The following is a 13586-nucleotide window of genomic DNA, read 5'->3' as shown; positions in this document are numbered from 1 at the left end:
GGGGAGGCAGTTTGGGGTCAGAGCCTCCTGTTCAATTCTGCTGAAGCTCAGGGGTCACTTGGTAGAACTGTAACTTAATCCAGAAACATCTGTTTATGTATATTAAAGACACATGTGCTGATCTTTACCTTTCCTAACTCAATCCACTGGGGATTTAAGGCAGCTCATCTCAAAATCGTCATTTCTGAGACCCTTGATTCTTAGGGGCTCTAGGAGTTATCTGTGTGTTGGCCTGGCCAGTACTCATTTGATCCATTTTTTGAAGGGGGAAGGCACCTGATTCACCCTGGCATGCCAATCTAAGCATCCCATCGCCCTGGCCTTGGGTCTGCTTCAGGAATGGGCAGGGCCCGGGATGGTCCAGTGCCTGCCTGCCCTGAAGCACTCTTTCCACTAGGGATGGGGTCGGATGAAAGCCAGGAGCTGCCACCCCATGAGCTTATATGAGAGGGAATCCACCTTCAGGGAAGGCAGCTCGCCAGCTTCTCAAGTCCTGGATCCAGCAGTGACCGAATAGATCACTCCAAATGTTTCAGTTACAGAAGCCAAGCAGTTCTTTCTTGTTTAAACCAATTTGAGTTGGATTTCTGTTAACTCCCTCCAAGAGTCCTGATGAATAAAGACCCCACTCCCAGAGGGCCCTAACCCGGCGCCTCCCTGGCCAGGCACGCACCTGCACAGTCTTGGTCTGGATCCCCACCATGCCGCCACACTTCTCCTCGATCTGGACGTGCTCAGATATCACGCACTTCTGCGTTGTCACGATCTTCTGCGTCAGGACACACAGGACCTCGTTCTTCCTCTCCAGCACCTGCTGCAGTACCAGGTTCTTCAGGTTGATTGTTCTGAAAAAAGAAAAGGCCAGTGAGTGGCCTCGGGGAGGCGGATGCAGCGGGAACTGTTGCTTCTTGCCCGGCTGGCAGGTGAGAAGCAAACAGGTGACAGCCAGCATCCTTTATTTCCTGGTGCTGAGAGGGGGCCAGCTCATCCAGAGAGGCAGAAACCAGAGTCTCCTGAGGCCACCTCAGAGCTGCCAGGCCTCCAGAGAAAGGCTGGCACCACACAGATGGGGTTCCTGTCAAACAGCCATGCTGACTGTCACAGAGAAAGAAAGACACCCGACAGGTACAGGAGCTGTGACCCATCTGCTCACACCCTGGGAACTCCACTCTGTCATTTAACCAGAGGCCAAGGGACCACGGACATCACAGGCGTGGGCAATAAATACAGGGTGACTGTGGGGGGCATGCTGACCAGTGCTTCTCACAGAAGAGAAGGGACAGGCTTGAGGTACAAATAGCAGGAGGAAAATTGGATTTTAATTTTAAAAGTATTTTTTAATCTGTCCAGGAAGGATATGTAATCTATTAGAAGGGATTTTAGAAGGGCTTCCCAGTTAGTTCAGTAGTAAAGAATCTGCCTGAAAAAAAAAAAAAAGAATCTGCCTGCCAATGCACAGGGCACAGGAGACGTGGGTTTGATCCCTGGGTCAGGAAGATCCCCTGGAGGAGTAAATGGCGACCCACTCCAGTATTCTTGCCTGGGGAATCCCATGGATTCTCCAGGTGCCTAGTGGGCTACAGTCCATGAGGTCGCAAGGAGTCGGACACGACTGAAGAGATTGCACGTGCATGCAGAAGGGATTTTACATCATTTTACAGATGGGGAACTGAGCCCAGTAAGGTGTGGCCCGCCCAGGTTTCCCAGCAGAGACTTGGGGCTCCCAGGTGGCTACTCTAGGGAATTTCAAGAACAAGGTCAATTCCCATCTACAGAAGGTGATGTGCTGATTAGAAGCAAATGATGAAGTGCCCACTCTGGAAGTCCTGTTCAATGCTATGAGTCTATGTGGTGGACAGGAAGAAAACCAGGTTAGAGTTAGTGGCCACACAAGAACAATTACAGTGTTCACCCTGTCCAAGGTGAGTCACCTCCAAAAACTTGGCCCCATCTCCAATCCATGCAGTGGCTGTCACCCCACCCCCCAGGCAGACACAGCTTCTCCAGGCTTCAGAAAGCATCCCCAGAATGGAGGCAAGTAGCTGGAAAGATCCTGTCTCCATGTAAAAAGCTGCCCGGGCTGGAAACAACCCATATCCATCAACAGATGAACAGATACACTAATGTGGTCCATGCATACAATGGGACATTATTCAACCACAGAAAGGAAGCTGATGTGCTATAACACAAACAAACCTTGAAGACATTATGCTGAATGGAAGAAGCCGGTACAAAAGGAGAAATATTGGATGATTTTACACATATGAAATATTTAAATCAGGCAAATTCTCAGCCACAGAAAGTAGATTTAAGGTTACCAGGGGCTGGGGAAGAGAGAAGGGAGCGGGGTGGTTCTTGTTTGATGGCTACAGAGTTTCTCTGTAGGGTGATGAGAAAGTTCTAGAAATGGATAGTGGTGATGACTGCATGACAGTGTGGAGGTACTCAAACCACTGAACTATGCATCTAAAAATGGCTAAAATGATAAAATTAATGTTATATTTTATCACAATTAAAAAAAGTAAAGACACGTCCATCGACAGATGAATGGATAAAAATGTAGCACATATATACAATGGAATATTACTCAGCCATAAAAAAGAAAGGAATTCAGTCATTTATAGAGACGTGGATGGGCCCAGAGTCTGTCATACACAGTGACGTAAGTCAGAAGGAAAAAAAACAACTATCATATATTAATGTGTATATGTGGAATCTAGGGGCTTCCCTGGTGGCTCAGATGGTAAAGAATCTTCCTCCAATGCAAAAGACCCGGGTTGGATCCCTGGGTCAGGAAGATCCCAGGAGAAGAAAATGGCAACCCGCTCCAGTATTCTTGCCTGGAAAATCCCATGGATGGGGAACCTAAAAAACGGTACAAATGAACCTATTTGCAGGGCAGGAATAGGGATGCAGACAAAGAGAAGAGACGTATAGACATGGGCCGGGGGTGGGATGAATTGGGAGATTGAGACTGACTTATAAGACTGCCATATGTAAACAGATAGCTAGTGGAGACCTGCTATCTCTGAGCTATCTCTGTGAGTTGAGCTAGCTCTGTGTTCTGTGGTGACTTAGATGGGTGGGACAGGGGGTGGGGGTAGGAGGTAGAGCCAGGAAGGGGGGCACTTCACAGATATGTGTGTAGATACAGGCAATTCACTTGGCTGCACACGGGCTTCCCAGGTGGCACTAGTGGTAAAGAACCCGCCTGCCAATGCAGGAGACTCAAGAGACATGGGTTTGATCCCTGGGTCAGGAAGATCCCCTGGAGTAGGAAATGGCAACCCCCTCCAGTATTCTTGCCTGGGAAATCCCAAGGACAGAGAAGCCTGGTGGGCTACAGTCCATAGGGTCGCCAAGAGCCAGACACAACTGAAGCATCTTAGCATACATACATGTACAACACTGTAAAGAAATAATAATAATAATAAAGACATGGGAAAAACTTCAATCTCAGCAGTGGTCAAAGAAATGCAAATTATAACAATGTTTCACACATATTAAGTAATAAAGATAAATCGACAACAACAAAAAAGCTGCCCAGGGCTCCATTTCCAGGAAGGCAGACAGAGCAGGGGGAACCTGCCTGGCGGGGGCTCCAGCTAGGTGACTGGGAGTGAATGTCTCCACCTCGAACCTTGTTACCCTTGTGGATACATTGATGGTAATGCTGCCTCTTGCTGTGATCGCTGTAGGGTTTACTCGAGCGCAGTCAGTATGGTGAGCAGTCAGTATGTGCCAAGCAGACAGTCAAATGCCCCCCGAATGCTGGCTGGCTCTGGCCACCATCCTATATATCCCCCTAACCGAGGCCCCCAGAACAAAGCCCCAGGGTGTGCACTTGATGGGAATGACGGGCAGTCAATTGGGTCCCGGGTGCTTTTTCACATCTCTCATGCCCTTAGAACCTCCAGTGGACACATCTCATCTCCAATCCTCTCCCCAGGCAATGAGGCCTTTAGCTCTGACCCCTGCCTCTGGGGACCCCACCTTCCTGCCATCTCTCTGCTCCTTAAACACACCAGGTACAGGCCTGCCCCGAGGCCTTGACACAATGTCCCCAGGGTCCCCACATCTGACACAAGTCACTTCTCAGGGAGGCCAGTGATCCTTGCTCACCCAGTACAGAGCGACTCCCGCTCACACTGTGACACCCTAGCATGTGGACGTGACGTTCACATACTCTCGAGAGCACACTTCCACAGGACACTCTTCCCAGTCCTTCGCTTATCTGTTCACTGCCTGTCTCCTCCCTCTAGACCACTAGTCCCCAACCTTTTTGAGATCAGGGACCGATTTCTTGGAAGACAATTTTTCCATGGACCGGGGGTGGGGGGAGATAGTTTCCAGATAATTAAAGCACATTACATTTATCGTGCACTTTACTTCTAATCTAATGCCTGTATCTGACAGGAGGTACTGGCCTGTGGCCCAGAGGCTAAAGACCATGAAAGTGTTAGTCACTCAGTCATGTCCGACTCTTTGTAACCCATGGACTGCAGCCCCCCAGGCTCCTCTGTCCATAGAATTCTTAAACTCATGGAAATAGGGGTTGTACATGCCAAGGGCACAGTACATAGTTTTGGAACAAATGAATAAATAAAACATGGGGTGTTTTTTTCCTCTCTGTGTATCTGCCTTAATGAACATGCAAATATGTGAGTAGGTATGCATCTGTGGGAAGAGAGAAAATAGGAAGATGGAGGAACTGGAGGATAAGCAGTGTGGTTTAGAGAATGACGTGTAGCTGTGACTCTTCCTGAGAGACTGCGTGGGGCCCACAGGCACAGATTTGAAGATGAGGGCCAGCATATTCACCAGCAGGATGTACATTTGAACCAGGCCTTGCTGACCTCCTCCTTCTGTTGCACATCATCTCCTATTCTAGCCAATTCTTGAAAAGCAACTCCCTCAATTACAGCTCAGGTTCTGGCTCCTCCCCATTTGATGAGCAGTACATCAGAAGCAGCTCCTCTCACCCACAAGCCCAGAACTAACAGCAGAGGAACAACTGAAGGCTGCCTTGAGGCACATGAAGTGACTCTGGTGGGTTGGAAATCATTGCAGTGCTTCATGGCTTAAACGGATCCACTAGAGTGCTTGATGCTGCCTTAACCAATGTTCAATTGTTTGAAAAGAAAAACCTCTGGCACTTCCCTGGTGGTCCAGTGGTTAAGAATACACCTGCCAATGTACTGTGTTTGATCCCTAGTCTGGGAAGATCCCACGTGATACAGGGCAACCAAGCCTGTGCACCACAAGTGTTGAGCCTGAGCTCTGCAACAGAAGCCACCGCATGAGACGCCCACGCACTGCCACGTGCTGCAAGCAAAGTCCCCGCGTGGCGATAAAGGCTCAATGTAGCCAAGAATAAATCAATACACATATGTGGTTGCTTAGTCGCTAAGTCATATCCGACTCTTGCAACCCCATGGACTGTAGCCTGCCAGGCTCCTCTGTCCATAGGATTTTCCAGGCAAAAATACTGGAGAGGGTTGCCATTTCCTAAACCTCAGCCTAGACCACCCGAGACTCCATTGCTTAATATGCCCACCTCCCTCCAGGACCCCCACCTCAAACATCAGAAAGAGGAGGGGGAAAGGTCACCTTTCCTTAAACGTAACTTCCTTACACATCTGAGAACAGAACAGTCCCGAGATGCTTGTGGGGACCAGCCTAGCACCTGGGAGGCTTCCTGCCCTCAGAATAGCCTTGCAGGGTGACTTCACCATGGGACAGGGAACAGAAGCCTGGCCAAAGACAGGCTGAGACTGGGGTGACTGGGGAGGAGAGTGTCCCAGGGCACATCCTCCTGCAGGCCGGCTGAGAGCTGCTCAGGGGACAGGCAGGCACTTCCCACCCAGGTCACTGGGATTGTTTCCCAGGACAGTGCTGCCACATTTTGGAAGCCAAATACTGGACAAATTGAGCTCATTCTCAATTAAGAGAGGAGGCTGGGGTAGACAGAGGGGAAGCTAATTATCAGAGGCAAGGGACTGTTCACACAGGAGTCTTCACAAAGCAACCTCTGGAGTGAATTCTGCCCCATCTCCACTGGTCCTCCAGGGCCCGGACACAGAATAGCTCACAGGAGCCTGGTCCCAGCCCTCTTGGAGCAGGAGTCCTTGTGTGATGGGACTCACCTCAACCCATCAAGTGGGGAAGCTACCAGTATTTCCATGTAATTCGTTTACTTTATGTGTGTGTGTGTGTGTGTGTGTGTGTGTGCGCGCGCTCAGCCGTGTCCTGTGTGTGTGTGTGTGTGTGTGTGCTCAGCCGTGTCCTGTATGCATTTAGAGATCCACGGGTTTCTTCAGATTACTAAAGTTCAAAGAACAAAAAGTTCAAAACCCTAGAGCAAGGTTTCATAGACGAAGAACAAGGAGGCCCAGAGAAGTAGCAGAGAGTAACCAAAGTTACACAGCTGAAAGACCCAGGCTGGTCTTTCACAAGACTCGGCCAGCCACAGAAGCCCCACCAATGCAGGCTCCCTTCTCTGGGTGAGCGTTCCTGAAGGCTGTACCAGGAATTTTATCTTTATCTCTAGTACATCCATGTCTACACATCAATATCTTGCCTGTCTGGCTAGACCGGTAGCTGAGGACTGGAAGGAGGGTTTCCCTCTGGGAAACCTCCAAGTATCCATGCCAGCCTCTCTTTTCTGACCCCATCTCCTGATGGCTGCTCTTAGGAAATCCTTCCCGGGGTCATCCCTATTGCTCCATCTCTCCCGGGTTCTATTAAGAACCACTGAACAACAGGGACAGAAGCTCTTTAGAAAGAGACACAAGGGAGCTAGATGGCCAGGAGATCAGAGGTCAGGGGGTTTCACCTTTTAAGTTTTGACCTTTAGCATTTAAATCATAGGAACATATCAATTATTCAAAAATTTGTCATTAGCATTATGCTACCTATCCAGTTGGTGGAAAAATGAATAATTTATCACATAAATCCCGGAGGGCAAGGTTGGAATAAAACTCACTCCCCAGTCCAGCCAGGGGTCAATGCCACAGCCGGGAGAAATGGAGCAGAAGGTTTCCCACAAGAAAACAAGCAGCTCGATGCTCTTTGGCCTCGTCACACATTTTTAAGGACCACCCAAGGTTGCACATGGCAAGCGGATGATAGAACAGGGGGCCACGGAGGCAGTAGCATGGTCAACATCAAAGGGCTGGGCCCAAAGGAACACCGTCCAGAGGTAAGGCAGAGGAGTACACACTAAATGGGGGACAGAAGAGCGCCCCTTCCTGACCCAGTAGACCTGCTGCCCCCCGCCGTCCTCCCATGAGATCACCCTCCTCTGTGCGCCCACAGCTCTATGCAATGCCAGCGCCCGGAGCCAGCCTGCAATGGGCCCAGCTTTCTGTCTCCTCACTGGGCCACTGCCTCTCATCTCTGAGCCTCCACCTGCACATCTGTCAAGTGAAGGCTGGGTAAGAGGCCACCTGTAGTGACCCACGCTGTACTTATCTGAAAATATTTCTTTCCTTCCAATAATGATGGGGAAGCCAAGTCAAGGTCCCTCCCCCGGCTGGCCAGAGATATGCCTAGCGTCTTCAGGTAAGCCTTCAGGCTGGGGAGCAGACCCTCCAAGCAACTAAGAAAATAGCTACATGGATACAGGCCAGTAATTCCAGGGGTGGGGTAGGGGGGAGACCAGGCAGGAGCTGCTGGAGGTGGGGGACAAGGAGGGAAGATGATTAAAAAGTGTGGCTCTGCGCCCAGCGAGGCTGCTGGGGACCGGCCAGGGCCAGAGGAGCAGCAGGAACACAGGCTCCTCTCCTACCGCACCCGAAAGCTCCCCAGGCCCAGCCCTCGTGAAGCCGCCTCCTCCTCAGGCTGAAGCTGTCATTTCCATTCTACTTCTCAGACTTTGAAAATCAGATGCAACCCACAGAGAAGAAACCCAGAGAAGACTTTTAAAACTCTAACAATATCCAAAAGAAGGAGGGAAGCGGTTTTCTTTCCCAAAGCATAACGCAGCCCCCAGGACCCCTCCTGTGGAGACAAGGGGAGGGCATGCTTTCTCAGCAGAACCCCCACCCCCAAACACATTCTTGTAACTCCACAGATAACTGGGTCCTATTGTCTTCTGGGCTAAATGCTGGGGATTCTCAGTGAGCAAGACCAAGGCATCCTTGTTGCCACGACCCTCCTTTGTAACACGTCCTAGAGAAACAGGGCTTCAAACAGAGCTCTGATAAGCTGCTCCAAAAAGTAGTATGTCATAAGAGAGTAGGCACAATCGGCTCTGATCCAGTTTTCTGGGAGAAATGTGAAACTACAAGGTCCCCAGGGGACGACTAGTTCTGAGGTAGGAAACCAGTCTCATCTTGAATACCACCTCTGATGGATGCATCAGTGATCACTGTGTACCCACCAGGAAAGGATTCTAAGGCTGAGACTGAGTCTTAGAATCCTTAAGCCAGGAAGCAGTGAGAAGCAACAGAACCACGACTGATTCGCAAAGTTTGCACAGGCCTGGGAGGGAGGTGGATCTGATCACTCAGATCTAGTCCAACATCTGTGCCAGGAAAGGGAGACTGCACCCTTCAGAGGTTACAGACTGGCTTGAATCCCATGGCACATAGCTTCTGACTCTCAGACCAGTGCTCTTTCCACTACGTGGCTCTAAAGACTGGATGGCAAGAGGCTAAAGGCAAAGGGCACTCTGAAGAAACTGTGCAAGACTGTGGGGGTTGGTTCCACCATCTCTCTAGGAACAGAGACTGGGACATTATGAAAAGCCCCAAGATGGCAGCAGGCCTGCTACTGCCAGAGTATTAAGCAAGAATTACTAACCCACAGGAACCTAGTTATGTCCTAACGATTAAGGCTTTAGTAATTTAAATATTTCTCCCAAAGGGTTTTGATTTATTGGCTAACGCCACAGTTAAAAGGAGAAGTGCGTGCTCACTGACCAGTTGTATAGCAGAAAAATTAGAAAGGCTGTGGAGATCAGGTCCATGCCCATTGCTTGTAACCTTGCCTTTGCTCTCCTGACATTTCATTAAGCAGCAAAGTCCGCTTCTCTTTTGATAGTTAGCCTCCTCCAGTCTATAGACCTGGCAAAACGACCCCACCAAGGCCGTGACTCAAGTTTAACTCCAGTAGCCACCTCCTCAAACTCTGAAAGGAACGTGATTCTGTCGCTTCCCTGGCCTGCTTAACCCCCAGGGGGACAGTCCTTTCCCAGGTGGGGTCTGTGCAGAGTCTGTCCAGAGAGGGCAGGGGAGGAGGGCCGGCCCTTCCACTGTGTCTGGTTTGTCCCTGCGGGCACCACACTGACATCCCCTGAGTGTGATGTACCACTAGCTGCCTCCTTCAATTTTATTTAGGTTTGAAAGCCTGGTACAAGGGGAGGAAGGGGGTGATCCAGCCCCACAGGTAAGTCTTGGCCAATCCTGGTAACTCCACTGTTCTCAGCAGGGATTGGATAGGATGGGCCATCCGTGGCAATTCTGTCCATTAAGACTTGAGGAAAAGTCTGTTGGGGGTTTCTGGGAGGATCTTTCTCTCTCTTAATCAGAGGCACAAGGAAGAGACCACTCTTCTGACTTTGGGCTTTGTCTGCAATGCAGTCATTTGGGCACCAAGAGGAAAGCTGAGTCCCACCACTGGCTGGGACAAGCAATGCGCGGAGGCTGCCACAAGGGGGTCCCATGGAGCCACTGAACGAACCAGCCGCCAGGAACCACAGGCCAAGCTGACTCATCCTACCTGGGGAGGTTTTTATGGGAGGTAATAACAGACCCTCTTTACAACTAGACACTCTATCTGGTCCATGAGGTTACTGTCACCCTTATTTCACAGAGGACCCTGACGCAACAGCATGCCGCTAACCAGGGCCAGGAGAACACAGCTGAGCCTGTCAACCCCGAAGCCCTGTGTCTTTCCATCTTCCCTCTCCCTGTGGGGCCTCCTCTGGGCCCTGTACACAGAAGGTGCCTCCTATGTGCTTGATAGCAAACAAGCAGTCTCTCTGCTCAGTTCCCTGCGAAAACTTCCCAGAGACAGGAAGCAGACCCTCTCAGAAATCCAAGCAGCCACCACTGGCGGTCTCCTTCATACCAACCAACTCTTCATTTCAACCATAAAAAAAAAATTTCCCACACAATCCATCAGAGATGCTCAACCTGGAGCCAGGGCCAGGGCAGGAAGTAGCCATAAACTGTACCCCGGGGCCTCCACTTCCATCTGCTGAGGAAAACCCTGCTCTCTGTCACAGGACTGTGACATCAGGATTGTAAACTGGCTGGGGAAAAAAAAATCAAAATCGAGGCACAACGCTAACGACACATTATAAGCAAAGTGACGGGGCTACCTCCACAGCGTGGATGCCCCCAGTTCTGGGGACACTGCCAGCTATTCAACACCTTATCTCACTCGCTCACAACCAGGGAGAGAAAGGAAAAAATGACTGAGCAATTACAGACTGTCAACCTTTCAGATGGAGTCATTAATCCACTGCCACCTGCGGATGTGAGGCAGCAGGTCTGAGAGATGCTAAAACTGAATGAGGCTGATGCAGGGAGGTGAGCTCACACAGAAGCCCACGGGCCAGTTTTCGCCTTCCGAGCTCTGTGCATCCGCAGCGAGATGGAAAACTCACAGGTTTGGTGGACCTGGGCTTCCATCTTAAGTCCAGGCAAACTAGTGAACCTCTGCATTTCCATTGCGAAATGAAGACAAACCAAGTATTCTTTCGACCAAACAGTGCTGACGGTGCTGCAGGCACCGCGTGGGGCCAAAGGTGAGAAAACAGGACGTTCCAGGAGGGACACAGACACGGAATCAGGCAGTGACGACAAGGGTCACCCCACAACGGGGTTGGTGCTCAGACAGGGGAATCAGTGACGTGGCTGCTGAAGGCAGTGGGAGGGAATCTGATAAGGCTGAGGGAGGGCGTCTATGTGTGGACTCCGTGTGTGCGGAAGGCACTGGTAGAGCCTTCAATACGGCGGGGGCTGGGGAGGGGGTGAGAAAGAGCCTGGGGCACTGATGCCAAGGGCTAAAAGAAGTTCAAGGGGCTGGGCCTGAGGGGAGGAGAGCGCAGACGTCATCCCTAAGACAGCAACGAGCACAGAAGGGCACACGCCAGGCACAGACATGATCCGATAGACTGCCATGCGGAGAATCAAGTGGAGAGGGTGACTGGGTGCAGAGGGACCAGCCGGAGACTCCTGGGATATCAAGGTGAGAGGCGGTGGTGGCCTGCAGCAGGGCAATGTGTGGGGCTGGGGCATTGAGAAGAGCAGGACAGATATTCAAGAGGCAAAACCAACGAGTGGGAAACTAGGTGTGAGAGGGAAGGCAAGGAAGGAGCCGTGTCATGTTCAGATTTCCGGCTGAGACAACTGGACCTAACACTGCTGTCAGGCAGTGAAGCGGGCATCGAGAGACAATGAGAAGTTCAGTGTGGGGGGTCAGGCACAGTGTGAAAGCTCCAGGGGCATAAACATCTGCTCGCCTCAACTCTAACTCCTATTTCCAGCCCACCCAGTTTTGTACATCACATCTTGCCAATTTTTAAACACATTTTTTCACTTCTCTGAAATCAGGATGTTTGTAAATGAACAGGTGACCCCTTTAGTTGGCAGTATTCTTAGTGGTATATACAAGGGTGGTATATACAAAGGATGAAATCTTGGATTTGATGAAATAATGTCTATCAACCTTAAAAGAAAATAGTACACAAAGAAAATAGAATTTCTCTCCTTATGACGAAAGTTCTACCTAGTTCCAGAAAGATCTGAAGTAGCCTTTAAAATAAAGTTCATAGGACAGAATGATTTCTGTAAAACAAAAATCACCCCTGGGGTCGAATATTGAAAAGAATCCTCAGAAGATCCACTCCTCCACAGGAGGGGTTCAGCTCAAATAAAAACAAGAGGTCAAACAAGCTTCCACAAGCCCCCAATCCTGAGAACTAAAACACAGACCAAGAGACAGAATAATCTAGAAAGAAAAAAAAAAAAACCAGCAAGAAACTGACTGACTTACAGACACCACAGAGATGGGTATGGCCTGGAGGCCTCAGGAAAGATATCTTTTAAAAAACAGTGGATCTGAGGATCTGATGTGGCCTTGAGAGCTTTATTGCTGCTCTTTCCAAAAAGGATATGACGAGAGACGGCAATATCTTACGGATACTGCTCAAGAATTCCATACACCTTTGGATTTCCCTGGTGGCACCGTGGACAAGAATCCACCGGCCAGTGCAGGACACACGAGTTTGATCCCTGGTCTGGGAAGATTCCACATGCCATGGAGCAACTAAGCCCATGCGCCATTACTGCTAAGCCCATGCTCTAGAGCCCACTAGCTGCAAGCGCAGCCAAAAATAAATACTTAAAAAATAACCTTAAAAAAAAAAAGAATTTCATACATCTTCATTCAAGAACTGAACAAGCATCTCCTGTAAAAAAAAACAGAACATTCTGTAAGAATAATCTGTGTGCTTTCCTGACTTTCATAAGCCAAGACACACGTCTAGGTCTACACTCTTTCTGGAGAAGCCAGGCTGCTGGCACATGCAAGTCTGACTCATTGAAGACAGTCCGTCCTTCCATGGAGGGTTCATGATGCAGACCACATGGCTGCCTGCCTCCTCCACAGAGGAGCGAAACAAGGGCTTCAGGATGTCAGCATCAGAAATCCCAAGGGCTTCACTTCATTTCTCTTCTGAAACTGTATCTTCTGCCCCGTCACAAAACACTAAGTCACCTCTTACCTTCCCACAGCTCTGACCTTTGCCATCTTCTATAACCAGGCTCTACTGGGGGCTGGTCAGAATAGCAATAATTATGGAAGTGTTCACGCTAATAACTACAATTTTTGAGAACTTGCTATGGGCCATGCTTTGTTTATATGTTCTTATTTAATTCTTACAAAAACTCCTTCAGAACACGAACCCCATTTCACTAATGAAATATTTTATTTCAAAAAAATGAGCCTGAAGTTTACCAATTAGCCTAAAAATACCACCACCAAAAACAAAACCAAGAGAAGAGCAGGAAGAGGGGCTGTTTGATGCTCACATTCCAAGACCCCAAGATGCCTTCACCTGGTTTATTTTGCTTACTTAAAGACTTTCCCTGTGGGAGATTCCCTGAATCTTGATTCAGGAAACTCTTTTTCTCCAAGTACACGTGGCTAGAGGTCTTTAAATTGTTAAGCACAAACTCTATTAAAAATAACAGTGCCAGAGAAGGACATGAGCTCACCTCATCTCATGAAAACACCAAAATCAGAACTAACTGTTAAACAACCATTGACAAAAAAAAAAAAGAAACACTGAAACATACCAAAAGAGATATCCTACATCCAAAGACAAAGAAGAAACCACGAGACAGTTGGAGGGTGCGATGGCAATAAAATCAAATCCCATACCTCCTCTCCCAGAATGGGCAACTCATAAAACGGGAAAATAATCACATCACAGAGGTCCCCCCACAAGAATGAAAGTTCTGAGCCCCAAGTTGGGCTCCGAACCTGGTGGGGGGATCTTAAGCATTGGGAGCATCTAACTTTGATGCCCAGAGGCATTTGATTGCAGGAATTCCACTCTAAGAGGGTACACA

General features: G+C 49.3%; 1 protein-coding gene across 5 annotated transcripts in view; it reads right to left on the bottom strand.

The window, feature by feature from the left end:
* The window catches only part of GSDME (gasdermin E), a 106473-nt gene that overhangs the window by 21728 nt on the left and 71159 nt on the right, over positions 1–13586 (bottom strand). For all 5 annotated transcript variants that reach the window (XM_043872419.1, XM_043872418.1, XM_043872415.1 and 2 more), the window contains one exon: positions 674–845. In XM_043872419.1, the coding sequence (XP_043728354.1) occupies positions 674–845 (172 nt within the window). The remainder of the gene's footprint in view (positions 1–673; positions 846–13586) is intronic.

Source organism: Cervus elaphus, chromosome 18, assembly GCF_910594005.1.
Source record: "Cervus elaphus chromosome 18, mCerEla1.1, whole genome shotgun sequence".
In the NCBI taxonomy this organism is placed as follows: Eukaryota; Metazoa; Chordata; class Mammalia; order Artiodactyla; family Cervidae; genus Cervus; species Cervus elaphus.
This window is presented reverse-complemented; position numbering and strand designations above follow the sequence as displayed.